This window comes from Catharus ustulatus, chromosome 4, assembly GCF_009819885.2.
Source record: "Catharus ustulatus isolate bCatUst1 chromosome 4, bCatUst1.pri.v2, whole genome shotgun sequence".
NCBI classification, from domain to species: Eukaryota; Metazoa; Chordata; class Aves; order Passeriformes; family Turdidae; genus Catharus; species Catharus ustulatus.
Genome location: NC_046224.1, coordinates 76,670,043 through 76,695,500, shown reverse-complemented (window position 1 = coordinate 76,695,500; position 25,458 = coordinate 76,670,043). Strand labels below are relative to the sequence as shown.

At 60.5% G+C, this 25,458-nt stretch overlaps 3 protein-coding genes across 4 annotated transcripts; all 3 read right to left on the bottom strand.

Annotated features, from left to right (window-relative positions):
- Window positions 1–308: 308 nt before the first annotated feature.
- Window positions 309–10,286, bottom strand: LOC116995649 (calcium-dependent protein kinase 27-like). The gene is given in 11 exon segments (XM_033058504.1): window positions 309–889; window positions 7,315–7,444; window positions 7,446–7,492; window positions 7,900–7,948; window positions 7,950–8,033; window positions 8,035–8,211; window positions 8,213–8,272; window positions 8,607–8,657; window positions 8,771–8,874; window positions 8,975–9,196; window positions 9,326–10,286. Coding segments are annotated over 11 exon segments (1,989 nt in total). The 3' UTR covers window positions 309–785.
- A 2,486-nt stretch (window positions 10,287–12,772) lies between these two features.
- Window positions 12,773–18,458, bottom strand: LOC116995648 (serine/threonine-protein kinase pim-1-like). The gene is made up of 9 exons (XM_033058503.1): window positions 18,138–18,458; window positions 17,425–17,478; window positions 17,173–17,272; window positions 15,256–15,477; window positions 15,052–15,155; window positions 14,888–14,938; window positions 14,200–14,566; window positions 13,618–13,794; window positions 12,773–13,329 (listed from the first exon to the last, which is right to left on the bottom strand). The coding sequence occupies exons 1-9, from the start codon at window positions 18,456–18,458 to the stop codon at window positions 13,226–13,228; spliced, it is 1,500 nt and encodes a 499-aa protein (XP_032914394.1). The 3' UTR covers window positions 12,773–13,225.
- Window positions 18,459–19,218: 760 nt separating this feature from the next.
- On the bottom strand, window positions 19,219–22,979 carry LOC116995508 (calcium-dependent protein kinase 27-like). Of its 2 annotated transcripts, XM_033058299.1 has the most exons (7): window positions 21,886–22,979; window positions 21,535–21,756; window positions 21,331–21,434; window positions 21,167–21,217; window positions 20,480–20,846; window positions 19,897–20,073; window positions 19,219–19,607 (listed from the first exon to the last, which is right to left on the bottom strand). In XM_033058299.1, the coding sequence occupies exons 1-7, from the start codon at window positions 22,862–22,864 to the stop codon at window positions 19,504–19,506; spliced, it is 2,004 nt and encodes a 667-aa protein (XP_032914190.1). In that variant the 5' UTR covers window positions 22,865–22,979; the 3' UTR covers window positions 19,219–19,503. The 2 variants fall into 2 exon arrangements, with proteins under 2 accessions (XP_032914190.1, XP_032914191.1); XM_033058300.1 differs by lacking the exon at window positions 21,167–21,217.
- Between the last annotated feature and the right edge of the window lie 2,479 nt (window positions 22,980–25,458).

The following is a 25,458-nucleotide window of genomic DNA, read 5'->3' as shown; positions in this document are numbered from 1 at the left end:
GGACCTTGCAGACTGAAGCCTTCTCTCCTCAGGGCCTGAGGTGAGGTTTTGCTGGCCCTTTTACTCTTGTCAGAGGTGTGAACCTCAAAGGATTTGTTGTCGCTGTGGCCGGGACGGCCGCCAATCCCCACTTGGCTCAGGGCACGTGGGGCTCAGGCAGTGGCCTGCCTCTGGTGGGGGCTGAGCTGGTGAGTCCTGGGCTGGGGGGGAGCTCCCCCCTTACTGTGAGGAGGCTCCCTGGGGAGGAAGAAGGGTCTGCCATGAGCCACGAGGCCTGGCCTGCATTTGCCTGCAGTTGCCGCCGATTTGAGGGAAAGAAAGAGGAAGAGGTCATCAGGGCTCAGTGCAAAATGACCTTTTGGTGCTTCTGGTTCTTCTCCCAGCTTTGGTAGCAGAGCAACGTCTCTGTCCCTGCCACCTCCTGGCCCTTGGAATGCACACAGAGCCCTCCCTTGTTTCACTTCAGGAGACACCCAAGTGGCCGCATCAGCTTGAAAGGACAGCTGTTGTTTCACTGTTGCATTCTTTGGCTTGTTAAAGCCCTTCCTACCTGCACTACAGCCCGTGCCCGAAGACACAAAGGCACCATGCTTGAGGAAAGGTGTCGAAAGCTTGAAGAAGGCTGAAGGGAGCACTTGGACTACCCCTTTTCCCAAGAGGTTTCTTTAGCTGAAGCTGCTGACAAGGACCAGACTTGACACCCCGCAATGGGTTTGTGGTTGTTTTATTATTTGGGTCCTGCGTGGGACGTGGTAACTGGGTGCTGCAGAGGATCCGGCAAGGCATCAAAAATGCCCGCCCCGCACCCAAGGGTGGCACAAGATGTCCTCCAGCTCCGGCCTGTCCGCAGGGTGCTTGGCCAAACACCAGCGGATCAGATCTTCACACGCTGGGGAGAGAAGGCAGAAAGCGCCGGTCAGTGGCAGAAGGCTCCTGCCCAGCTGCCCCCAGCGCCCGTGGGACACGAACCACTCTGCCCCGTGAGAGTGGGAGAGCGGCACAGCAGGGACACGGCCACCTCCTTCAGCCACGCGTGCTGCACTGAGCCCGTCGGCACGGGTTGCCCTCCTGCGGCCGGCCCTTGAGGGCACATGGACGTCCCGCCGAGCTGCGTGAGAGCCAGGCCGGGCTGCACGCTGCCATCTGCCGCAGCCTGCCTTCTTGAGGCTGGATACCAACCTGGAGAGACCTGGTGCTCGAAAGAAGAGCTGCCCCGACACGATGTCGCGGTCGTCCCAGAAGGGGAGACTCCCGCAGACCATGACGTACAGCAAGCACGCCCAGGGACCAGATGGTTGCCGAATGGCCGTAGGTAGCAGCCAAGGACGATCCACTCGGGTGGGCTGTACGCGTGCGTTCCTAGGGGAGACAGGCAGTGCTGTCCAGGCGCAGGCCGCTGCCTTGCAGAGCCTCGTGCCAGCCTTCCTGGCCTGAGGCAAGGGCCCGTGCCGGTGGCCCCGACTTCCCCCGCAGGCCACCCCACCGTCCCGCAGACAACTGGCCAAAGCCAAGAAACCATTCTGCAAGGCAAACAGGAGGCCAGCGGAGCAGCCCACAGCCTTGCGGGCCAGGCAAGCCCAGGGGCCGGGCCCGGCTTTTGCAGCCCCCTCTGTCTGGGCAGGGCCGGCATGCCGGCTCTGGGCACGGCATCTGCCCTGTGCCAAACGCACAGCAGCTGGCAGCCGGCTGAAGGTCCGTGCCCCGCATGCCTAGGAGAGAATGGGGCCGTGCAGTGCCTGGCACTGGGAGCAGGGCCCAGGCTCTGAGCTCACCGGCAAATCGTGTGTAAGGGTCCGCTCTTGGAGGAAGGTGCCGCAACCGAAGTCGAATGAGCTTCAGGTCGCCACTCTCCGGGTCCACGAGGAGGTTCTGCGGGCTTGATGTCACGGTGCAGGACGCCGCAGGCAGGTGCAGTGCCGCACGGCCTCCAGCACCTGGCAGGAAAAGCCAGCGCGCCATCTCCTCGCACAGGAGCTCCTGCTCCAGCAGGACCTGCAGGAGATCCTGCGATGCCTCCAGACACTCCATGACCAGCAGGAAGCTGTCAGGCAGCTCAAACCAGTCGAGGAGCTGGATGATGTAGTGGCAACCAGAGCCTGCCTTCTCCATCAGCACGATCTCCAGAGGAACATGGGTGCCGTCGGGCTGTGAGGAGGAGACAATGCCTCCAACAGGCCTGATGCTGCCCTGTGGCTGCGCTGCCCCCCCTGCCTGGAACGGCCCAGTGCCTGCCCCCGGGTAGCCCCGCTGTTGCTTGGGTTACCTGCCAAGCCCCAGGGGATGCCTGGGAGGTGCCCCCTGCCCGGCCCCACCACCGGTCTCTGGCATCGCCAGGCCCGCCATGGCCCAGCTGGCACGCTGAGCCCATGCCCGCTCCCCCCGCCATCCCCCGCCTGCCACTGCCAAAGCTTTGGCCTTATCCCTGCCCGCCCCGGCCCGCTCTGTCCCTGCTGGCCCCGCTCACGCACCAGCTCGTCCCACTGCAGGACGCTCTCCCGGGCCACGCGTTTGATGGCCACCTGCAAGCCATTGAGAGAGGGGGGTTGAGCTCAAGCCCTGCCCCTCCTTGCCCCTCCCTGCCCCTGTCACGCCCCTGCCCCTCCTGCCACGCCCGGCCGTCGCAGGCCACTCACCGGGCTCCCTGTCGGAGAGGCGGCATGCCCGAGAAAACGGTGCCGAAGCCGCCGCTGCCCAGCTGCGGGCCCAGCTGGTACAGCTCCTGCAGCTGCTTCTTTTGCCCTGCAGGCCAAGAGCCAGCCATCAGCCTTGTGCCCAGGGCCCTCCTCCCAAGCTGCCCGCCAGTCAGGCGGGCCGAAGCCGCCGCGGGCCACCCTTGCTCTCACCTGCTTCCTGCTGCGCGCCGGGCAGCGGCCTGCCGCCTGGCAGCCGTCGGGCTGGACAGGCGGCACAGCTGGGGCAGGGCAGGCACCCAGAGGTGGCTGCAGGAGCCGATGAGCAGCGGAGCAGGGCGGCACCATCGCTGTCCCCGGCAGTCGTGGGCTGTCACTCCGCTGCTTGAGGACGGCCGGGGCTACAGCCCGAGGCTTTCGCCCAGGGGGGTCCCAGGAGCAGCTGCAAAGCAGACAGGGGTTTTTGAAGCAGCCGAGAGAGACTAGGCTGCTCTCAGGGGCCCTGGCCTGGCCTGGGGAATGCCCCTCAAGAGCCCCGGGGGTGCCTCCGACAGCTCCTGGGAAGATCTCACCTGCTATTAGAGAGCCCTTTGTGGTGGTCGAGGGCTCTCTTGGGGCAGCTTCCTGCAGATGGAGGAACCCCCTTGGTGTCTCGAGGGTCATCTCCACCTCCAGGCTTGGGCTGTTGCCAGCTGCCACACCTGGCACAGCGTCCTGGCAGCATGTGGGCCGGCAACTGCCTGGCTCCAGGACGCTTGCTGCTCCACCAGCTGCTCCTCGACAAGGCTCCCCTCGCTCGGGCTGGGCTCCCATTTGGACTTGTGGGCCTTTCCCTGGCCACGTCAACAGTCAGGGCTTGCGCCCGTGAGTCCAAGGGAGCTGGGAGACCTGTCCCCGGGCTCTGCCCCTTCCACAGGCTGACAGGTCTCCCTGTGCCTCTGCAAGGGATGGAGGCTGTCAGAGATAGCAGAGGCTGCTGACAGGATGGAGGGTCTCTGACAGCCTGAGGCCCCTGCATGGATGGCGGGTCTCCGCTGCTGTGCCATCCTTGCAAGGGCTGAGGCTCTCGCAGTGGTGGAGCGAGGCCTCTCACAGGGATGGGGGCCTCCTGGGGAGCCGGACGAGCCACAGCGGCCCAGGTGGCCTCGCTTCACCAGCTCCGCCAGTTCCCTCCACAAGGCCTGCCACATCCCTGAGTAGAGCGGCGCACGCGTCCCCTTGCCATCCCTGAGCAGCAGCAGCATCAGGTCCTGCAGCTCCTGGGCCACGGCCACCAAGGGGCCGCAGCTGCAGGGGCTGCCCAGGGGGCTCGCGGGAGCACGTGGCCGCTTACGAGGGGCGGCCCGAGGCCTGGAGGACCTGGGAGCCACAGGGGCTCCTGGCTTCCTCCGGGAGACTCTGGGCCAGACCGCAGGGCGCTTCCTGCGTTTTGGTGTCCTTGTCTGCCGCCTCCGTGGTTGCCAGTGGCCAAGGGCCCAGCAGACAGCCACGGTGGTCAGCAGCAGGACAAGTGCAATCATTGCGACGTCACCGTCACTGGTGGCTCCGGCGCGTCCCATCGCGACTGCACTGGCAGCTGTGGCTGCTGGCCCGGCTTTTCTAGCACCAGCACACTGATGTCACAGTGCTGCGGCCAGGACATCACAGCCCCACCTCACGCCAGCGCTCAGCCCCTTTGTGCCGTCACAGCCCCGCCCTGCCCCAGGGATCAGCGGAACCGGCTCATGGCTGAAGATGCACGTGGTCAGAGAAAGCCTGGAAGCAAGGAGCCTGGAAGTAAGACTGGGAGCTCAGCCCGTGTCATTTAGGATACTGCTGGGAATCCAGAAAGCAGCCTGTTCTCAGGATTCTCAAGGACAAGAAAGGATAACAGTGATTAAACACCTGCTGGAGACGTGATGTTTCTCATAAAAGCATGTTTTCAAGAGATGTTGCCTTCCTCAAACCAATCAGATCATGTTTATCCTCGCTCCATGAACCATTATAGAAAAAGTGTAGTGTTTCTTTCAATAAAGGGCTTTTTCCCTCTCCGTTACACGAAGGAACTTATTGTTGCATTCCTCACACCGCTCACGTAGCCCCAAAATGCGACAAGCCTGTTGGCAGTGAATCGTTCCCTGGAGCAAGTGGCATATCAGGAGGAGCGCTGCTGCCAGCAGTGCCGAGCCCACGGCTCCCAGGACGCTGCAGCGTTCCCAACTGGAAACACCCCAGCACTCTGTGCCTGAGCAGATCCTCCAGAGACAAAGGCAGTTGAAGTTTCTCTGTCTCTGGGGAGCTCTCCTGAGCTGGCTGTCGAGGGCAGAGAGAGATTTTTGTTAGAAGCTCACTGGCCTCTGCAGTGCCTCTGCTCTAAATACATCAGGCTTTGCTAAAGAGCGCTCATGGTGCCTCCACTGCTCTGGTTTTGTCTGCCAGAAGGTTTCTTTCTTCCCAAGAGCTGGCACGTGTTGTGTTTGCGTGGGAATGCTGTGCATCAAACACAGGGGGTGCTTTGCTTTGTGCTGAGCAGGGCTTGCCCTCTTCAAGGACTTTGCAGTGTCCCTTGGCACAGTGCAATGTCTTCTGCTGGGGAAGCCATGCCTCCAACAGGCTGCCTGCAACAGAGGCTGGACAGTGTTTAAGGAATCAACTGGTTCTTTATTCAAAAGCCTTCAAAGGATACACCTTGGCCAGCACAAGAGCCTGGCCATGACTCTAGCCCAGATGGACCCAAAATGGACGACCAGTCACAGGTTTTCACACGTTGATAAGTTTAGGTCTATTGCCATTCTTGGGGTTAATTGTCCTAATTACAGCTTCAGGCTTATGAATGTTCCCTCCTCCCAGATTGCTTTCTTCAGTTCGCCACTTGTTTACACTTTTGGGCCAGAAGCTGCAAAGGTGTCCTTGGTTCTCAGGTTGGAAAAGAAATGTTTTGTCTAACAAAACTGTGACGAGAGCTTTAGATGAAGTGCAGAGTTACGCACAAAGGCAGTACAGAACTTGAAAAATATGAAAGCTAAAACTGAAGGCATCAAAGGGAGGGATGAGTGTTGAAGACAGAGGCAAAGAAGGCATGAAACAAAGGCAAAGAATTCGTGAAACACCCGTACCGTGTCTCTGTCCCTGTTTGTCAAGTGACCATCCACATCCTGCAAGGGGGTGATGGTCTTTCTACAACGTTTTTTCCCATCAACGTGTTTTAAAACACCCTTTTGGTTGTTCCCCCCCTCTTTTTATTTCTGGCCACCTGCATCTCCAGTTGAGCTTTCACCACACCAGCTTTCCCCCCACAGTGGCAAGAAGCATCTGTGTATTCTTCTCCTGACCTGGATTGCACAGGGCACACAGCTTACTTTTCCATGCTTTTTCCCAGAGAAGTTGCCTGTTCAGGCAAGGCAGCCTTCTGCCTCGCCTGCTGGGCTTCCGACATGTGGGAATGGCCGGCTCGTGTGCCCTTAGGAGGTGATGTTTCAAAAGAGAGCAGCACTGATGGAGCCCAGCACCTTGCAAAACATTTTCCCCGGGGACCTTGCAGACTGAAGCCTTCTCTCCTCAGGGCCTGAGGTGAGGTTTTGCTGGCCCTTTTACTCTTGTCAGAGGTGTGAACCTCAAAGGATTTGTTGTCGCTGTGGCCAGGACGGCCGCCAATCCCCACTTGGCTCAGGGCACGTGGGGCTCAGGCAGTGGCCTGCCTCTGGTGGGGGCTGAGCTGGTGAGTCCTGGGCTGGGGGGGAGCTCCCCCCTTACTGTGAGGAGGCTCCCTGGGGAGGAAGAAGGGTCTGCCATGAGCCACGAGGCCTGGCCTGCATTTGCCTGCAGTCGCCGCCGATTTGAGGGAAAGAAAGAGGAAGAGGTCATCAGGGCTCAGTGCAAAATGACCTTTTGGTGCTTCTGGTTCTTCTCCCAGCTTTGGTAGCAGAGCAACGTCTCTGTCCCTGCCACCTCCTGGCCCTTGGAATGCACACAGAGCCCTCCCTTGTTTCACTTCAGGAGACACCCAAGTGGCCGCATCAGCTTGAAAGGACAGCGCTTGTTTCACTGTTGCATTTCTTGGCTTGTTTAAGGCCCTGCTACCCCTCGGCCTGTGCTGGAAGACACAAAGTTACCATGCTGAAGGAAAGGCGTGGGAAGCTTGAAGAAGGCTGAAGGCAGCCCTGGGATTCCCCCTTTGTCCAGGAGCTTTCTTTAGCTGAAGCTGCTGACAAGAACCAGACTTGACAGCCCAGAATGGGTTTGTGCTTGTTTTATTTTTGGGGTCCTGCGTGGGACGTGGTAACTGGGTGCTGCACAGGTTCTGGCAAGGCATCAGAAACGCCTGCCCCGCACCCAAGGGTGGCAGAAGATCTCTTCCAGCTCTGGCCTGTCCGCGGGGTGCTTGGCCAAACACCAGCGGATCAGATGTTTGCACTCTGGGGAGAGAAGGCAGAAAGCGCCGGTCAGTGGCAGAAAGCTCCTGCCCAGCTGCCCCCAGCGCCCGTGGGACCCAAGCCGCTGTGCCCCGTGAGAGGGGGAGAGCGGCACAGCGGGACACGGCCACCTCCTTCAGCCACGCGTGCTGCACTGAGCCCGTCGGCACAGGGCCACCTCCTGCGGCCGGCCCTTGAGGGCACATCGGACGTCCCGCCGAGCTGCGTGAGGGCCACGCCGGGCTGCGCCCGGCCATCTGCCATAGCCTGCCTTCATGAGCCTGGATACCACCCTGGAGAGACCTGGTGCCCAAAGAAGAGCTGCCCCGACACGATGTCACAGTCGTTCCAGAATGGGAGGCTCCCGCAGACCATGACATGCAACAGCACACCCAGGGACCAGATGGTTGCCGAATGGCCGTAGGTAGCAGCCAAGGACGATCCACTCGGGTGGGCTGTACACGTGTGTTCCTAGGGGAGACAGGCGGTGATGTCCAGGCGCAGGCCGCTGCCTTGCAGAGCTCTGGCCCAGCCTCCTGCCTGAGGCAGGGGCCACGGCCGGCAGCCTCAACTTCCCCCGCAGGCCACCCCACCTCCCCCAGACAACTGGCCAAAGCCAAGAAACCATTCCTGCAAGGAAAAGGAGGCCAGCGGAGCAGCCCACAGCCTTGCGGGCCAGGCAAGCCCAGGGGCCGGGCCCGGCTTTTGCAGCCCCCTCTGTCTGGGCAGGGCCGGCTGCCGGCTCTGGGCACGGCATCTGCCCTGTGCCAAACGCACAGGCAGCTGGCAGCCGGCTGAAGGTCGTGCCCCGCTGCCTAGGAGAGAATGGGGCCGTGCAGTGCCTGGCACTGGGAGCAGGGCCCAGGCTCTGAGCTCACCGGCAAATCGTGTGAAGGGTCGCTCTTGGAGGAAGGTGCCGCAACCGAAAGTCAATGAGTTTCAGGTCGCCACTCTCCGGGTCCACGAGGAGGTTCTCGGGCTTGATGTCACGGTGCAGGACGCCGCAGGCAGGTGCAGTGCCGCACGGCCTCCAGCACCTGGCAGAAAAGCCAGCGCGCCATCTCCTCGCACAGGAGCTCCTGCTCCAGCAGGAACTGCAGGAGATCCCTGTGATGCCTACTGGACGCTCCATGACCAGCACGGAAGCTGTCAGGCAGCTCAAACCAGTCGAGGAGCTGGATGACGTAGTGGCAAGCCAGAGCCCACCTTCTCCATCAGCACGATCTCCATGGGAACACGGGTGCCGTCGGGCTGTGAGGAGGAAGACAATGCCTCCAGCAGGCTCTGATGCTGCCCTCTGGCTGCGCTGCCCCCTCCCTGCCTGGGAATGGCCCAGTGCCCTGCCCCCGGGCAGCCCCCCTGCTTGCTTGGGCTTACCTGCCAAGCCCCAGGGGATGCCTGGGAGGTGCCCCCTGCCCGGCCCCACCACCGGTCTCTGGCATCGCCAGGCCCGCCATGCCCCGGCTGGCACGCTGAGCCCACTGCCCGCTCCCCCCGCCATCCCCCGCCTGCCACTGCCGAAGCTTCCGGCCTTATCCCTGCCCGCCCCGGCCCCGCTCTGTCCCTGCTGGCCCCGCTCACGCACCAGCTCGTCCCACTGCAGGACGCTCTCCCGGGCCACGCCTTTGATGGCCACCTGCAAGCCATGGAGAGAGGGGGGTTGAGTTCAAGCCCGGCCCCTCCTTGCCCCTCCCTGCCCCTGTCACGCCCCTGCCCCTCCTGCCTCGCCCGGCCGTCGCGGCCACTCACCGGGCTCCCGTCGGAGAGGCGCATGCCCGAGAAAACGGTGCCGAAGCCGCCGCTACCCAGCTGCGGGCCCAGCTGGTACAGCTCCTGCAGCTGCTTCTTTTGCCCTGCAGCCAAGAGCCAGCCATCAGCCTTGTGCCCAGGGCCCTCCTCCCAAGCGCCCGCCAGTCAGGCGGGCCGAGCCGCCGCGGGCCACCTTGCTCTCACCTGCTTCCTGCTGCGCGCCGGACAGCAGCCGCCACCTGGCAGCCGTCGGGCTGGCCAGCGGCACAGCTGGGGCAGGGCAGGGCCCAGAGGTGGCTGCAGGAGCCGCTGAGCAGTGGAGCAGGGCGGCACCGTCGCTGTCCCCGGTGTCGTGGGCTGCACTCCGCTGTTGAGGACGGCCGGGGCTACAGCCCGAGGCTTGACCCAGGGGGATCCCAGGAGCAACTGCAAAGAAGACAGGGGTTTTTGAAGCAGCGGAGAGACCTAGGCTGCTCTCAGGGGCCCTGGCCTGGCCTGGGGAATGCCCCTCAAGAGCCCCGGGGGTGCCTCCGACAGCTCCTGGGCAGATCTCACCTGCAATTAGAGAGCCCTTTGTGGTGGTCGAGGGCTCTCTTGGGGCAGCTTCCTGCAGATGGAGGAACCCCCTTGGTGTCTCGAGGGTCATCTCCACCTCCAGGCTTGGGCTGTTGCCAGCTGCCACACCTGGCACAGCGTCCTGGCAGCAGTGGGCCGGCAACTGCTGGCTCCAGGACGCTTGCTGCTCCACCAGCTGCTCCTCACAAGGCTCCCCTGCCTCGGGCTGGGCTCCCATTTGGACTTGTGGGCTTTCCCTGGCCACGTCAACAGTCAGGGCTGCGCCCGTGAGTCCAAGGGAGCTGGGAGACCTGTCCCCGGGCTCTGCCCCTTCCACAGGCTGACAGGTCTCCCTGTGCCTCTGCAAGGGATGGAGGCTGTCAGAGATAGCAGAGGCTGCTGACAGGATGGAGGGTCTCTGACAGCCTGAGGCCCCTGCATGGATGGCGGGTCTCCGCTGCTGTGCCATCCTTGCAAGGGCTGAGGCTCTCGCAGTGGTGGAGCGAGGCCTCTCACAGGGATGGGGGCCTCCTGGGGAGCCGGACGAGCCACAGCGGCCCAGGTGGCCTCGCTTCACCAGCTCCGCCAGTTCCCTCCACAAGGCCTGCCACATCCCTGAGTAGAGCGGCGCGCATGCCCCATTGCCATCCCTGAGCAGCAGCATCAGATCCTGCAGCTCCTGGGCCACGGCCACCAAGGGGCCGCAGCTGCAGGGGCTGCCCAGGGGGCTCGCGGGAGCACGTGGCCGCTTGCGAGGGGCGGCCCGAGGCCTGGAGGACCTGGGAGCCACAGGGGCTCCTGCCTTCCTCCGGGAGCCTCTGGAGCGCACTGCGGGGCGCTTCCTGCGCTTTGGTGACCCTGTCTGCCGCCTCCGTGGTTGCCAGTGGCCAAGGGCCCAGCAGACAGCCACGGTGGCCAGCAGCAGGACAAGCGCAATCATCAGGACGTCACCGTCACTCATGGCTCCGGCGCGTCCCATCTCGACTGCACTGGCAGCTGCGGCTGCTAGCCTGGCTTCTATAGCGGCAGTGCGGTGATGTCACAGTGCTGCGGCCAGGACATCACAGCCCCGCCTCACGCCAGCGCTCAGCCCCTTTGTGCCGTCACAGCCCCGCCCCGCCTCAGGGATCAGCGGAACCGGCTCATGGCTGAAGATGCACGTGGCCAGAGAAAGCCTGGAAGCAAGGAGCCTGGAAGTAAGAACGGGAGCTCAGCCCGTGTCATTTAGGATACTGCTGGGAATCAAGAAAGCAGCCTGTTCTCAGGATTCTCAAGGACAAGAAAGGATAACAGTCATTAAACACCTGCTGGAGACATGATGTTTTCCATAAAAGCACATTTTCAAGAGGTGTTGCCTTCCTCAAACCAATCAGATCATGTCTATCCTCGCTCCATGAACCATTGTATAAAAAGTGCAGTGTTTCTTTCAAGAAAGGGCTTTTTCCTTCTCCATTACACGAAGGAACTTATTGTTGCATTTCTCACGTCGCTCACATAGTCCCAAAATGCAACAAGCCCGTTGGCAATGAATCGTTCCCTGGAGCAAGTGGCTTACCAGGAGGAGTGCTGCTGCCAGCAGTGTCAAGCCCACGGCTCCCAGGACACTGCAGCGTTCCCAACTGGAAACACCCCAGCACTCTGTGCCTGAGCAGATCCTGCAGAGACAAAGGCAATTGAAGTTTCTCTGTCTCTTGGGAGCTCTCCTGAGCTGGCTGTCGAGGGCAGGGAGAGATTTTTGTTAGCGGTTCACTGACCTCTGCAGTGCCTCTGCTCTAAATACATCAGACTTCGCTAAGGAGCACTCACGGTGCCTCCACTGCTCTGGTTTTGTCTGCCAGAAGGTTTCTTTCTTCCCAAGAGCTGGCACGTGTTGCGTTTGCGTGGGAATGCTGTGGATCAAACATAGGGGTTGCTTTGCTTTCTGCTGAGCAGGGCTTGCTCTCTTCAAGGGCCTTGCAGTGTCCCTTGGTACAATGCAATGTTTCCCACTGGGAAGGTGGTGCCTCGGAGAGGCTGCCTGCAACAGAGGCTGGACATTGTTCAAGGAATCAAGTCGGTGTTTATTCAAAGGCCTTCAAAGGATACACCTTGGCCAGCACAAGAGCCTGGCTGTGGCTCTAACCAAGATGGATGCAAGATGGATGACCCATCACAGGTTTTCACACTTTTGAAGTTTAGGTCTATTGCCATTCTTGGGGTTAATTGTCCAATTGCAGCTTCAGCTTATGAAGTTCCCTCCTCCCAGATTGCTTTCTTCCCTCGGCCACTGTTTACACTTTTGGGCCAGAAGCTGCAAGGGTGTCCTTGGTTCTCAGGCTGGAAAAGGACTGTTTTGTCTAACAAAACTGTGACGAGAGCTTTAGGTGAAGTTCAGAGCTACACACAAAGGCAGTACAGAACTTGAAAAATGTGAAAGCTAAAACTGAAGGCATCAAAGGGAGGGATGGATGAGTGTTGAAGACGGAGGCAAAGAAGGCATGAAACAAAGGCAAAGAATTTGTGAAACACCTGTACCGTGTCTCTGTCCCTGTTGGTCAAGTGGCCATCCACATCCTGCAAGGGGGTGATGGTCTTTCTACAACGTTTTTTCCCATCAACGTGTTTTAAAATATCCTTTTGGTTGTTCCCCCCCCTCTTTTTATTTCTGGCCACCTGCATCTCCAGTTGAGCTTTCACCACACCAGCTTTCCCCCCACAGTGGCAAGAAGCATCTGTGTATTCTTCTCCTGACCTGGATTGCACAGGGCACACAGCTTCCTTGTCCATGCTTTTTCCCAGAGAAGTTGCCTGTTCAGGCAAGGCAGCCTTCTGCCTCGCCTGCTGGGCTTCCGACATGTGGAAATGGCCGGCTCGTGTGCCCTTAGGAGGCGATGTTTCAAAAGAGAGCAGCACTGATGGAGCCCAGCACCTTGCAAAACATTTTCCCCGGGGACCTTGCAGCCTGAAGTCAGCTCTCCTCACGGCCCAAGCTGAGGTTCTGCTGGCCCTTTTCCTCTTGTCAGAGGTGTGAACCTCGATGGATTTGTTGTTGCTGTGGCCAGGACGGTCGCCAATCCCCACTTGGCTCAGGGCACGTGGGGCTCAGGCAGCGGCCTGCCTCTTGCGGGGGGCTGAACTGGTGAGTCCTGGGCTGGGTGGGGGGGCTTCCCCCTTACTGTGAGGAGGCTCCCAGGGGAGGAAGAAAGGCCTGCCACGAGCCAAGAAGCCTGCAAAGAAGGAAAGAGAGGAAGGAAGGAAAGAGAGGAAGGAAGGAAGGAAGGAAGGAAGGAAGGAAGGAAGGAAGGAAGGAAGGAAGGAAGGAAGGAAGGAAGGAAGGAAGGAAGGAAGGAAGGAAGGAAGGAAGGAAGGAAGGAAGGAAAGAATCAAGGAAAGAACGGAGGAAGAAGGAAGGGAGGAAGGAAGGAAGGTAGGAAGGAAGGGTGGCGGGAAGGAAGGAAGGAGGGGTCATCAGGGCTCAACATGAAATGACCTTTTGTTGCTTCTGGTTCTTCTCCCAGCTTTGCTAGCAGAGCAAATGCCTCTGCCCCTGGCAACTGCTGGCCCTTGGAATGCAGCCAGAGCCCTCCCTTGTTTCACTTCAGGAGACACCCAAGTGGCCGCATCAGCTTGAAAGGACAGCTGTTGTTTCACTGTTGCATTCTTTGGCTTGTTAAAGCCCTTCCTACCTGCACTACAGCCCGTGCCCGAAGACACAAAGGCACCATGCTTGAGGAAAGGTGTCGAAAGCTTGAAGAAGGCTGAAGGGAGCACTTGGACTACCCCTTTTCCCAAGAGGTTTCTTTAGCTGAAGCTGCTGACAAGGACCAGACTTGACACCCCGCAATGGGTTTGTGGTTGTTTTATTATTTGGGTCCTGCGTGGGACGTGGTAACTGGGTGCTGCAGAGGATCCGGCAAGGCATCAAAAATGCCCGCCCCGCACCCAAGGGTGGCACAAGATGTCCTCCAGCTCCGGCCTGTCCGCAGGGTGCTTGGCCAAACACCAGCGGATCAGATCTTCACACGCTGGGGAGAGAAGGCAGAAAGCGCCGGTCAGTGGCAGAAGGCTCCTGCCCAGCTGCCCCCAGCGCCCGTGGGACCCAAGCCGCTGTGCCCCGTGAGAGGGGGAGAGCGGCACAGCGGGACACGGCCACCTCCTTCAGCCACGCGTGCCGCACTGAGCCCGTCGGCATGGGTTGCCTCCTGCGGCCGGCCCTTGAGGGCACATGGACGTCCCGCCGAGCTGCGTGAGAGCCAGGCCGGGCTGCACGCTGCCATCTGCCGCAGCCTGCCTTCTTGAGGCTGGATACCAACCTGGAGAGACCTGGTGCTCGAAGAAGAGCTGCCCCGACACGATGTCGCGGTCGTCCCAGAAGGGGAGACTCCCGCAGACCATGACGTACAGCAGCACGCCCAGGGACCAGATGGTTGCCGAATGGCCGTGGTAGCAGCCAAGGGCGATCCACTCGGGTGGGCTGTACCCGTGTATTCCTAGGGGAGATAGGCAGTGCTGTCCAGGCACAGGTCACTGCCTTGCAGAGCCTCGTGCCAGCCTTCTGGCTGAGGCAAGGCCCGTGCCGGTGGCCCCAACTTTCCCTGCAGGCCACCCCACATCCCGCAGACAACTGGCCAAAGCCAAGAAACCATTCTGCAAGGAAAAGGAGGCCAGCGGAGCAGCCCACAGCCTTGCGGGCCAGGCAAGCCCAGGGGCCGGGGCCCGGCTTTTGCAGCCCCCTCTGTCTGGGCAGGGCCGGCTGCTGGCTCTGGGCACGGCATCTGCCCTGTGCCAAACGCACAGCAGCTGGCAGCCGGCTGAAGGTCGTGCCCCGCTGCCTAGGAGAGAATGGGGCCGTGCAGTGCCTGGCACTGGGAGCAGGGCCCAGGCTCTGAGCTCACCGGCAAATCGTGTGAAGGGTCGCTCTTGGAGGAAGGTGCCGCAACCGAAATCAATGAGTTTCAGGTCGCCACTCTCCGGGTCCACGAGGAGGTTCTCGGGCTTGATGTCACGGTGCAGGACGCCGCAGGCGGTGCAGTGCCGCACGGCCTCCAGCACCTGGCAGAAAAGCCAGCGCGCCATCTCCTCGCACAGGAGCTCCTGCTCCAGCAGGAACTGCAGGAGATCCTGTGATGCCACTGGACGCTCCATGACCAGCACGAAGCTGTCAGGCAGCTCAAACCAGTCGAGGAGCTGGATGATGTAGTGGCAGCCAGAGCCCACCTTCTCCATCAGCACGATTTCCATTGGAACACGGGTGCCGTCCGGCTGTGAGGAGGAGACAATGCCTCCAGCAGATCTGATGCTGCCCTGTGGCTGCGCTGCCCCCCTGCCTGGAACGGCCCAGTGCCTGCCCCCGGGTAGCCCCGCTGTTGCTTGGGTTACCTGCCAAGCCCCAGGGGATGCCTGGGAGGTGCCCCCTGCCCGGGCCCACCACCGGTCTCTGGCATCGCCAGGCCCGCCATGGCCCAGCTGGCACGCTGAGCCCATGCCCGCTCCCCCCGCCATCCCCCCCCGGCCACAGCCAAAGCATTTGCCGTATACCAGCCCCCCCCCGCCCCCTCTGCCCAGCTGGCCCCGCTCACGCACCAGCTCGTCCCACTGCAGGACGCTCTCCCGGGCCACGCGTTTGATGGCCACCTGCAAGCCATTGAGAGAGGGGGGTTGAGCTCAAGCCCTGCCCCTCCTTGCCCCTCCCTGCCCCTGTCACGCCCCTGCCCCTCCTGCCACGCCCGGCCGTCGCGGCCACTCACCGGGCTCCCGTCGGAGAGGCGCATGCCCGAGAAAACGGTGCCGAAGCCGCCGCTGCCCAGCTGCGGGCCCAGCTGGTACAGCTCCTGCAGCTGCTTCTTTTGCCCTGCAGCCAAGAGCCAGCCATCAGCCTTGTGCCCAGGGCCCTCCTCCCAAGCGCCCGCCAGTCAGGCGGGCCAAGCCGCCGCGGGCCACCTTGCTCTCACCTGCTTCCTGCTGCGCGCCGGGCAGTGGCTGCCGCCTGGCAGCCGTCGGGCTGGCCGGCGGCACAGCTGGGGCAGGGCAGCACCCAGAGGTGGCTGCAGGAGCCGATGAGCAGCGGAGCAGGGCGGCACCATCGCTGTCCCCGGCATTGTGGGCTGCACTCCGCTGTTGAGGACGGCCGGGGCTACAGCCCGAGGCTTTGCACAGGGGGGTCCCAGGAGCAGCTGCAAAGCAGACAGGGGTTTTTGAAGCAGCCGAGAGAGACTAGGCTGCTCTCAGGGGCCCTGGCCTGGCCTGGGAATGGCCCTCAAGAGCCCCGGGGGAGCCTCAGACAGCTCCTGGGCAGATCTCACCTGCTATTCGAGAGCCCTTTGTGGTGGTCGAGGGCTCTCTTGGGGCCAGCTTCCTGCAGATGGAGGAACCCCCTTGGTGTCTCGAGGGTCATCTCCACCTCCAGGCTTGGGCTGTTGCCAGCTGCCACAACCGGCACAGCGTCCTGGCAGCTGTGGGCCGGCAACTGCCGGCTCCAGCATGCTTGCTGCTCCGCCAGCTTCTCCTGAGAAGGCTCCCCTGGCTCGGGCTGGGCTCCCATTTGGACTTCTGGGCCTTCCCTGGCCACGCCAACAGTCAGGGTTGCGCCCGTGAGTCCAAGGGAGCTGGGAGACCTGTCCACAGGCGCTGCACCTTCCACCGGCTGACAGGTCTCCCTGCGCCTCTGCGAGGGATGGAGGCTGTCAGAGATAGCAGAGGCTGCTGGCAGGATGGAGGGTCTCTGACAGCCTGAGGCCCCTGCATGGATGGCGGCTCTCCGCTGCTGTGCCATCCTTGCAAGGGCTGAGGCTCTCGCAGGCGTGGAGCTGAGGCCTCTCAAAGGGATGGGGGCTTCCTGTAGGGCTGGACGAGCCACAGCGGGCCAGGTGGCCTCGCTTCACCAGCTCTTCCAGTTCCCTCCACAAGGCCTGCCACATCCCAGAGTAGAGCGGCACACGTGCCCCATTGCGATCCCAGAGCAGCAGCATCAGATCCTGCAGCTCCTGGGCCACGGCCACCAAGGGGCCGCAGCTGCAGGGGCTGCCCAGGGGGTTCGCGGGAGCACGTGGCCGCTTGCGAGGGGCGGCCCGAGGCCTGGAGGACCCGGGAGCCACATGGGCTCCTGGCTTCCTCCGGGAGACTCTGGGCCATGACCGCAGGGGCGCTTGCCTGCGCTTTCGGTCTCCTTGTCTGCCACCTCACGTGGTTGCCAGTGGCCAAGGGCCCAGCAGACAGCCACGGTGGTCAGCAGCAGGACAAGCTGCAATCATTGCGACGTCACCGTCACTGCATGGCTCCGGCGCGTCCCATCTCGACTGCACTGGCAGCTGCGGCTGCTAGCCCTGGCTTTCTATAGCAGCAGTGCAGTGATGTCACAGTGCTGCGGCCAGGACATCACAGCCCCGCCTCACGCCAGCGCTCAGCCCCTTTGTGCCGTCACAGCCCCGCCCTGCCTCAGGGATCAGCGGAACCGGCTCATGGCTGAAGATGCACATGACCAGAGAAAGCCTGAAAGCAAGGAGCCTGGAAGTAAGACTGGGAGATCAGCCCGTGTCATTTAGGATACTGCTGGGAATCAAGAAAGCAGCCTGTTCTCAGGATTCTCAAGGACAAGAAAGGATAACAGTGATTAAACACCTGCTGGAGACATGATGTTTTCCATAAAAGCACGCTTTCAAGAGGTGTTGCCTTCCTCAAACCAATCAGATCATGTCTATCCTCGCTCCATGAACCATTGTATAAAAAGTGCAGTGTTTCTTTCAAGAAAGGGCTTTTTCCTTCTCCATTACACAAAGGAACTTATTGTTGTGTTCCTCACGCCACTCGCGTAGCCCCAAAATGCAACAAGCCCGTTGGCAATGAATCGTTCCCTGGAGCAAGTGGCTTACCAGGAGGAGTGCTGCTGCCAGCAGTGTCAAGCCCACGGCTCCCAGGACACTGCAGCGTTCCCAACTGGAAACACCCCAGCACTCTGTGCCTGAGCAGATCCTGCAGAGACAAAGGGAACTTGAAGTTTCTCTGTCTCTTGGGAGCTCTCCTGAGCTGGCTGTCGAGGGCAGGGAGAGATTTTTGTTAGCGGTTCACTGACCTCTGCAGTGCCTCTGCTCTAAATACATCAGACTTCGCTAAGGAGCACTCACGGTGCCTCCACTGCTCTGGTTTTGTCTGCCAGAAGGTTTCTTTCTTCCCAAGAGCTGGCACGTGTTGTGTTTACATGGGAATGCTGGGAATCAAACCCAGGGGTTGCTTTGCTTTGTGCTGAGCAGGGCTTGCTCTCTTCAAGGGCCTTGCAGTGTCCCTTGGTACAAGTGCAATGTTTTCCACTGGGAAGGTGGAGCCTCGGAGAGGCTGCCTGCAACAGAGGCTGGACATCGTTAAAGGAATCAAGTTGGTCTTTATTCAAAGGCCTTCAAAGGATACACCTTGGGCCAGCACAAGAGCCTGGCTGTGGCTCTAGCCAAGATGGATGTAAGATGGACGACCCGTCACAGGTTTTCACACTGTTGGTAAGTTTAGGTTCATTGCCATTCTTCGGGGTTAATTGTCCTATTACAGCTTCAGGTTATGATGTTCCCTCCTCCCAGATTGCTTTCTTCAGTTCACCCTTGGTTACACTTTTGGGTCGGAAGCTGCAAGGGTGTTCTTGGTTCTCAGGCTGGAAAAGGACTGTTTTGTCTAACAAAACTGTGACGAGAGCTTTAGGTGAAGTTCAGAGTTACACACAAAGGCAGTACAAAACTTGAAAAATATGAAAGCTAAAACTGAAGGCATCAAAGGGAGGGATGGATGAGTGTTGAAGACGGAGGCAAAGAAGGCATGAAACAAAGGCAAAGAATTCGTGAAACACCCGTACCGTGTCTCTGTCCCTGTTGGTCAAGTGGCCATCCACATCCTGCAAGGGGGTGATGGTCTTTCTACAACGTTTTTTCCCATCAACGTGTTTTAAAATATCCTTTTGGTTGTTCCCCCCCCTCTTTTTATTTCTGGCCACCTGCATCTCCAGTTGAGCTTTCACCACACCAGCTTTCCCCCCACAGTGGCAAGAAGCATCTGTGTATTCTTCTCCTGACCTGGATTGCACAGGGCACACAGCTTCCTTGTCCATGCTTTTTCCCAGAGAAGTTGCCTGTTCAGGCAAGGCAGCCTTCTGCCTCGCCTGCTGGGCTTCCGACATGTGGAAATGGCCGGCTCGTGTGCCCTTAGGAGGCGATGTTTCAAAAGAGAGCAGCACTGATGGAGCCCAGCACCTTGCAAAACATTTTCCCTGGGGACCTTGCAGCCTGAAGTCAGCTCTCCTCACGGCCCAAGCTGAGGTTCTGCTGGTCCTTTTCCTCTTGTCAGAGGTGTGAACCTCGATGGATTTGTTGTTGCTGTGGCCAGGACGGTCGCCAATCCCCACTTGGCACAGGGCACGTGGGGCTCAGGCAGCGGCCTGCCTCTTGCGGGGGGCTGAGCTGGTGAGTCCTGGGCTGGGTGGGGGGGCTTCCCCCTTACTGTGAGGAGGCTCCCAGGGGAGGAAGAAAGGCCTGCCACGAGCCAAGAAGCCTGCAAAGAAGGAAAGAGAGGAAGGAAGGAAAGAGAGGAAGGAAGGAAGGAAGGAAGGAAGGAAGGAAGGAAGGAAGGAAGGAAGGAAGGAAGGAAGGAAGGAAGGAAGGAAGGAAGGAAGGAAGGAAGGAAGGAAGGAAGGAAGGAAGGAAGGAAGGAAGGAAGGAAGGAAGGAAGGAAGGAAGGAAGGAAGGAAGGAAGGAAGGAAGGAAGGAGGGGTCATCAGGGCTCAACATGAAATGACCTTTTGTTGCTTCTGGTTCTTCTCCCAGCTTTGCTAGCAGAGCAACGTCTCTGTCCCTGCCACCTCCTGGCCATTGGAATGCACACAGAGCCCTCCCTTGTTTCACTTCAGGAGACACCCAAGTGGTCGCATCAGCTTGAAAGGACAGCTGTTGTTTCACTGTTGCATTCTTTGGCTTGTTAAAGCCCTTCCTACCTGCACTACAGCCCGTGCCCGAAGACACAAAGGCACCATGCTTGAGGAAAGGTGTCGAAAGCTTGAAGAAGGCTGAAGGGAGCACTTGGACTACCCCTTTTCCCAAGAGGTTTCTTTAGCTGAAGCTGCTGACAAGGACCAGACTTGACACCCCGCAATGGGTTTGTGGTTGTTTTATTATTTGGGTCCTGCGTGGGACGTGGTAACTGGGTGCTGCAGAGGATCCGGCAAGGCATCAAAAACGCCCGCCCCGCACCCAAGGGTGGCACAAGATGTCCTCCAGCTCCGGCCTGTCCGCAGGGTGCTTGGCCAAACACCAGCGGATCAGATCTTCACACGCTAGGGAGAGAAGGCAGAAAGCGCTGGTCAGTGGCAGAAAGCTCCTGCCCAGCTGCCCCCAGCGCCCGTGGGACCCAAGCCGCTGTGCCCCGTGAGAGGGGGAGAGCGGCAGAGCGGGACACGGCCACCTCCTTCAGCCACGCGTGCCGCACTGAGCCCGTCGGCATGGGTTGCCCTCCTGCGGCCGGCCCTTGAGGGCACATGGACGTCCCGCCGAGCTGCGTGAGAGCCAGGCCGGGCTGCACGCTGCCATCTGCCGCAGCCTGCCTTCTTGAGGCTGGATACCAACCTGGAGAGACCTGGTGCCCAAAGAAGAGCTGCCCCGACACGGTGTCACAATCGTCCCAGAATGGGAGACTCCCGCAGACCATGACGTACAACAGCACGCCCAGGGACCAGATGGTTGCCAAATGGCCATGGTAGCAGCCAATGGCGATCCACTCGGGTGGGCTGTACGCGTGCGTTCCTAGGGGAGACAGGCAGTGCTGTCCAGGCGCAGGCCGCTGCCTTGCAGAGCCTCGTGCCAGCCTTCTGGCTGAGGCAAGGCCCGTGCCGGTGGCCCCGACTTTCCCCCGCAGGCCACCCCACGTCCCGCAGACAACTGGCCAAAGCCAAGAAACCATTCTGCAAGGAAAAGGAGGCCAGCGGAGCAGCCCACAGCCTTGCGGGCCAGGCAAGCCCAGGGGCCGGGGCCCGGCTTTTGCAGCCCCCTCTGTCTGGGCAGGGCCGGCTGCCGGCTCTGGGCACGGCATCTGCCCTGTGCCAAACGCACAGCAGCTGGCAGCCGGCTGAAGGTCGTGCCCCGCTGCCTAGGAGAGAATGGGGCCGTGCAGTGCCTGGCACTGGGAGCAGGGCCCAGGCTCTGAGCTCACCGGCAAATCGTGTGAAGGGTCGCTCTTGGAGGAAGGTGCCGCAACCGAAATCAATGAGTTTCAGGTCGCCACTCTCCGGGTCCACGAGGAGGTTCTCGGGCTTGATGTCACGGTGCAGGACGCCGCAGGCGGTGCAGTGCCGCACGGCCTCCAGCACCTGGCAGAAAAGCCAGCGCGCCATCTCCTCGCACAGGAGCTCCTGCTCCAGCAGGAACTGCAGGAGATCCTGTGATGCCACTGGACGCTCCATGACCAGCACGAAGCTGTCAGGCAGCTCAAACCAGTCGAGGAGCTGGATGATGTAGTGGCAGCCAGAGCCCACCTTCTCCATCAGCACGATTTCCATTGGAACACGGGTGCCGTCCGGCTGTGAGGAGGAGACAATGCCTCCAGCAGATCTGATGCTGCCCTGTGGCTGCGCTGCCCCCTGCCTGGAACGGCCCAGTGCCTGCCCCCGGGTAGCCCCGCTGTTGCTTGGGTTACCTGCCAAGCCCCAGGGGATGCCTGGGAGGTGCCCCCTGCCCGGCCCCACCACCGGTCTCTGGCATCGCCAGGCCCGCCATGGCCCAGCTGGCACGCTGAGCCCATGCCCGCTCCCCCCGCCATCCCCCGCCTGCCACTGCCAAAGCTTTGGCCTTATCCCTGCCCGCCCCGGCCCGCTCTGTCCTGCTGGCCCCGCTCACGCACCAGCTCGTCCCACTGCAGGACGCTCTCCCGGGCCACGCGTTTGATGGCCACCTGCAAGCCATTGAGAGAGGGGGGTTGAGCTCAAGCCCTGCCCCTCCTTGCCCCTCCCTGCCCCTGTCACGCCCCTGCCCCTCCTGCCACGCCCGGCCGTCGCGGCCACTCACCGGGCTCCCGTCGGAGAGGCGCATGCCCGAGAAAACGGTGCCGAAGCCGCCGCTGCCCAGCTGCGGGCCCAGCTGGTACAGCTCCTGCAGCTGCTTCTTTTGCCCTGCAGCCAAGAGCCAGCCATCAGCCTTGTGCCCAGGGCCCTCCTCCCAAGCGCCCGCCAGTCAGGCGGGCCAAGCCGCCGCGGGCCACCTTGCTCTCACCTGCTTCCTGCTGCGCGCCGGGCAGTGGCTGCCGCCTGGCAGCCGTCGGGCTGGCCGGCGGCACAGCTGGGGCAGGGCAGCACCCAGAGGTGGCTGCAGGAGCCGATGAGCAGCGGAGCAGGGCGGCACCATCGCTGTCCCCGGCATTGTGGGCTGCACTCCGCTGTTGAGGACGGCCGGGGCTACAGCCCGAGGCTTTGCACAGGGGGGTCCCAGGAGCAGCTGCAAAGCAGACAGGGGTTTTTGAAGCAGCCGAGAGAGACTAGGCTGCTCTCAGGGGCCCTGGCCTGGCCTGGGAATGGCCCTCAAGAGCCCCGGGGGAGCCTCAGACAGCTCCTGGGCAGATCTCACCTGCTATTCGAGAGCCCTTTGTGGTGGTCGAGGGCTCTCTTGGGCCAGCTTCCTGCAGATGGAGGAACCCCCTTGGTGTCTCGAGGGTCATCTCCACCTCCAGGCTTGGGCTGTTGCCAGCTGCCACAACCGGCACAGCGTCCTGGCAGCTGTGGGCCGGCAACTGCCGGCTCCAGCATGCTTGCTGCTCCGCCAGCTTCTCCTGAGAAGGCTCCCCTCGCTCGGGCTGGGCTCCCATTTGGACTTCTGGGCCTTCCCTGGCCACGTCAACAGTCAGGGTTGCGCCCGTGAGTCCAAGGGAGCTGGGAGACCTGTCCACGGGCTCTGCACCTTCCGCCGGCTGACAGGTCTCCCTGCGCCTCTGCGGGGGATGGAGGCTGTCAGAGATAGCAGAGGCTGCTGGCAGGATGGAGGGTCTCTGACAGCCTGAGGCCCCTGCATGGATGGCGGCTCTCCGCTGCTGTGCCATCCTTGCAAGGGCTGAGGCTCTCGCAGGCGTGGACTGAGGCCTCTCAAAGGGATGGGGGCTTCCTGAGGGGCCGGATGAGCCACAGCGGGCCAGGTGGCCTCGCTTTACCAGCTCTTCCAGTTCCCTCCACAAGGCCTGCCACATCCCAGAGTAGAGCGGCGCACGTGCCCCATTGCGATCCCAGAGCAGCAGCATCAGATCCTGCAGCTCCTGGGCCACGGCCACCAAGGGGCCGCAGCTGCAGGGGCTGCCCAGGGGGTTCGCGGGAGCACGTGGCCGCTTGCGAGGGGCGGCCCGAGGCCTGGAGGACCCGGGAGCCACACGGGCTCCTGGCTTCCTCCGGGAGCCTCTGGGCCTGACCGCGGGGCGCTTGATGCGCTTCCGTCTCCGTGTCTGCCACCTCCACGGTTGCCAGTGGCCAAGGGCCCAGCAGACAGCCACGGTGGCCAGCAGCAGGACAAGCGCAATCATTGGCACGTCACCGTCACTCATGGCTCCGGCGCGTCCCATCTCGACTGCACTGGCAGCTGCGGCTGCTAGCCTGGCTTCTATAGCGGCAGTGCGGTGATGTCACAGTGCTGCGGCCAGGACATCACAGCCCCGCCTCACGCCAGCGCTCAGCCCCTTTGTGCCGTCACAACCGCCCCGCCCCGCCTCAGGGATCAGCGGAACCGGCTCATGGCTGAAGATGCACGTGGCCAGAGAAAGCGTGGAAGCAAGGAGCCTGGAAGTAAGAACGGGAGCTCAGCCCGTGTCATTTAGGATACTGCTGGGAATCAAGAAAGCAGCCTGTTCTCAGGATTCTCAAGGACAAGAAAGGATAACAGTCATTAAACACCTGCTGGAGACATGATGTTTTCCATAAAAGCACATTTTCAAGAGGTGTTGCCTTCCTCAAACCAATCAGATCATGTCTATCCTCGCTCCATGAACCATTGTATAAAAAGTGCAGTGTTTCTTTCAAGAAAGGGCTTTTTCCTTCTCCATTACACAAAGGAACTTATTGTTGTGTTCCTCACGCCACTCGCGTAGCCCCAAAATGCAACAAGCCCGTTGGCAATGAATCGTTCCCTGGAGCAAGTGGCTTACCAGGAGGAGTGCTGCTGCCAGCAGTGTCAAGCCCACGGCTCCCAGGACACTGCAGCGTTCCCAACTGGAAACACCCCAGCACTCTGTGCCTGAGCAGATCCTGCAGAGACAAAGGGAATTGAAGTTTCTCTGTCTCTTGGGAGCTCTCCTGAGCTGGCTGTCGAGGGCAGGGAGAGATTTTTGTTAGCGGTTCACTGACCTCTGCAGTGCCTCTGCTCTAAATACATCAGACTTTCGCTAAGGAGCACTCACTGGTGCCTCCACTGCTCTGGTTTTGTCTGCCAGAAGGTTTCTTTCTTCCCAAGAGCTGGCACGTGTTGCGTTTGCGTGGGAATGCTGTGGATCAAACATAGGGGTTGCTTTGCTTTCTGCTGAGCAGGGCTTGCTCTCTTCAAGGGCCTTGCAGTGTCCCTTGGTACAGTGCAATGTTTTCCCACTGGGAAGGTGGAGCCTCGGAGAGGCTGCCTGCAACAGAGGCTGGACATTGTTCAAGGAATCAAGTCGGTCTTTATTCAAAGGCCTTCAAAGGATACACCTTGGGCCAGCACAAGAGCCTGGCTGTGGCTCTAAGCCAAGATGGATGCAAGATGGACTGACCCATCACAGGTTTTCACACTTTTGTAAGTTTAGGTTCTATTGCCATTCTTCGGGGTTAATTGTCCTAATTGCAAGCTTCAGCTTATGAAGTTCCCTCCTCCCAGATTGCTTTCTTCCAGTCGGCCACTGTTTACACTTTTGGGCCAGAAGCTGCAAGGGTGTCCTTGGTTCTCAGGCTGGAAAAGGACTGTTTTGTCTAACAAAACTGTGACGAGAGCTTTAGGTGAAGTTCAGAGCTACACACAAAGGCAGTACAGAACTTGAAAAATGTGAAAGCTAAAACTGAAGGCATCAAAGGGAGGGATGGATGAGTGTTGAAGACGGAGGCAAAGAAGGCATGAAACAAAGGCAAAGAATTTGTGAAACACCTGTACCGTGTCTCTGTCCCTGTTGGTCAAGTGGCCATCCACATCCTGCAAGGGGGTGATGGTCTTTCTACAACGTTTTTTCCCATCAACGTGTTTTAAAATATCCTTTTGGTTGTTCCCCCCCCCTCTTTTTATTTCTGGCCACCTGCATCTCCAGTTGAGCTTTCACCACACCAGCTTTCCCCCCACAGTGGCAAGAAGCATCTGTGTATTCTTCTCCTGACCTGGATTGCACAGGGCACACAGCTTCCTTGTCCATGCTTTTTCCCAGAGAAGTTGCCTGTTCAGGCAAGGCAGCCTTCTGCCTCGCCTGCTGGGCTTCCGACATGTGGAAATGGCCGGCTCGTGTGCCCTTAGGAGGTGATGTTTCAAAAGAGAGCAGCACTGATGGAGCCCAGCACCTTGCAAAACATTTTCCCCGGGGACCTTGCAGCCTGAAGTCAGCTCTCCTCACGGCCCAAGCTGAGGTTCTGCTGGCCCTTTTCCTCTTGTCAGAGGTGTGAACCTCGATGGATTTGTTGTTGCTGTGGCCAGGACGGTCGCCAATCCCCACTTGGCACAGGGCACGTGGGGCTCGGGCAGCGGCCTGCCTCTTGCGGGGGGCTGAGCTGGTGAGTCCTGGGCTGGGTGGGGGGGCTTCCCCCTTACTGTGAGGAGGCTCCCAGGGGAGGAAGAAAGGCCTGCCACGAGCCAAGAAGCCTGCAAAGAAGGAAAGAGAGGAAGGAAGGAAAGAGAGGAAGGAAGGAAGGAAGGAAGGAAGGAAGGAAGGAAGGAAGGAAGGAAGGAAGGAAGGAAGGAAGGAAGGAAGGAAGGAAGGAAGGAAGGAAGGAAGGAAGGAAGGAAGGAAGGAAGGAAGGAAGGAAGGAAGGAAGGAAGGAAGGAAGGAAGGAAGGAAGGAGTCATCAGGGCTCAACATGAAATGACCTTTTGTTGCTTCTGGTTCTTCTCCCAGCTTTGCTAGCAGAGCAAATGCCTCTGCCCCTGGCAACTGCTGGCCCTTGGAATGCAGCCAGAGGCCTCTCTTGTTTCACTTCAGGAGACAGGGCGTGG

Excerpts from the sequence above, each read along its gene's own strand:
- LOC116995508 (XM_033058299.1), bottom strand. The coding sequence starts at position 22,864 with ATGGGACGCGCCGGAGCCATGAGTGACGGTGACGTGCCAATGATTGCG. Across the intron at positions 20,847-21,166 it reads TCCTGCAGTGGGACGAGCTG|CCGGACGGCACCCGTGTTCC; the intron begins GTGCGTGAGCGG and ends TCCTCCTCACAG. Across the intron at positions 19,608-19,896 it reads TGGGCACCAGGTCTCTCCAG|CGTGTGAAGATCTGATCCGC; the intron begins GTTGGTATCCAG and ends TTCTCTCCCTAG.
- LOC116995648 (XM_033058503.1), bottom strand. The coding sequence starts at position 18,458 with ATGTCGGAAGCCCAGCAGGCGAGGCAGAAGGCTGCCTTGCCTGAACAG. Across the intron at positions 14,939-15,051 it reads GCCTCTCCGACGGGAGCCCG|GTGGCCATCAAACGCGTGGC; the intron begins GTGAGTGGCCGC and ends AATGGCTTGCAG. Across the intron at positions 13,795-14,199 it reads ACCCTTCACACGATTTGCCG|GAATACACGGGTACAGCCCA; the intron begins GTGAGCTCAGAG and ends TATCTCCCCTAG.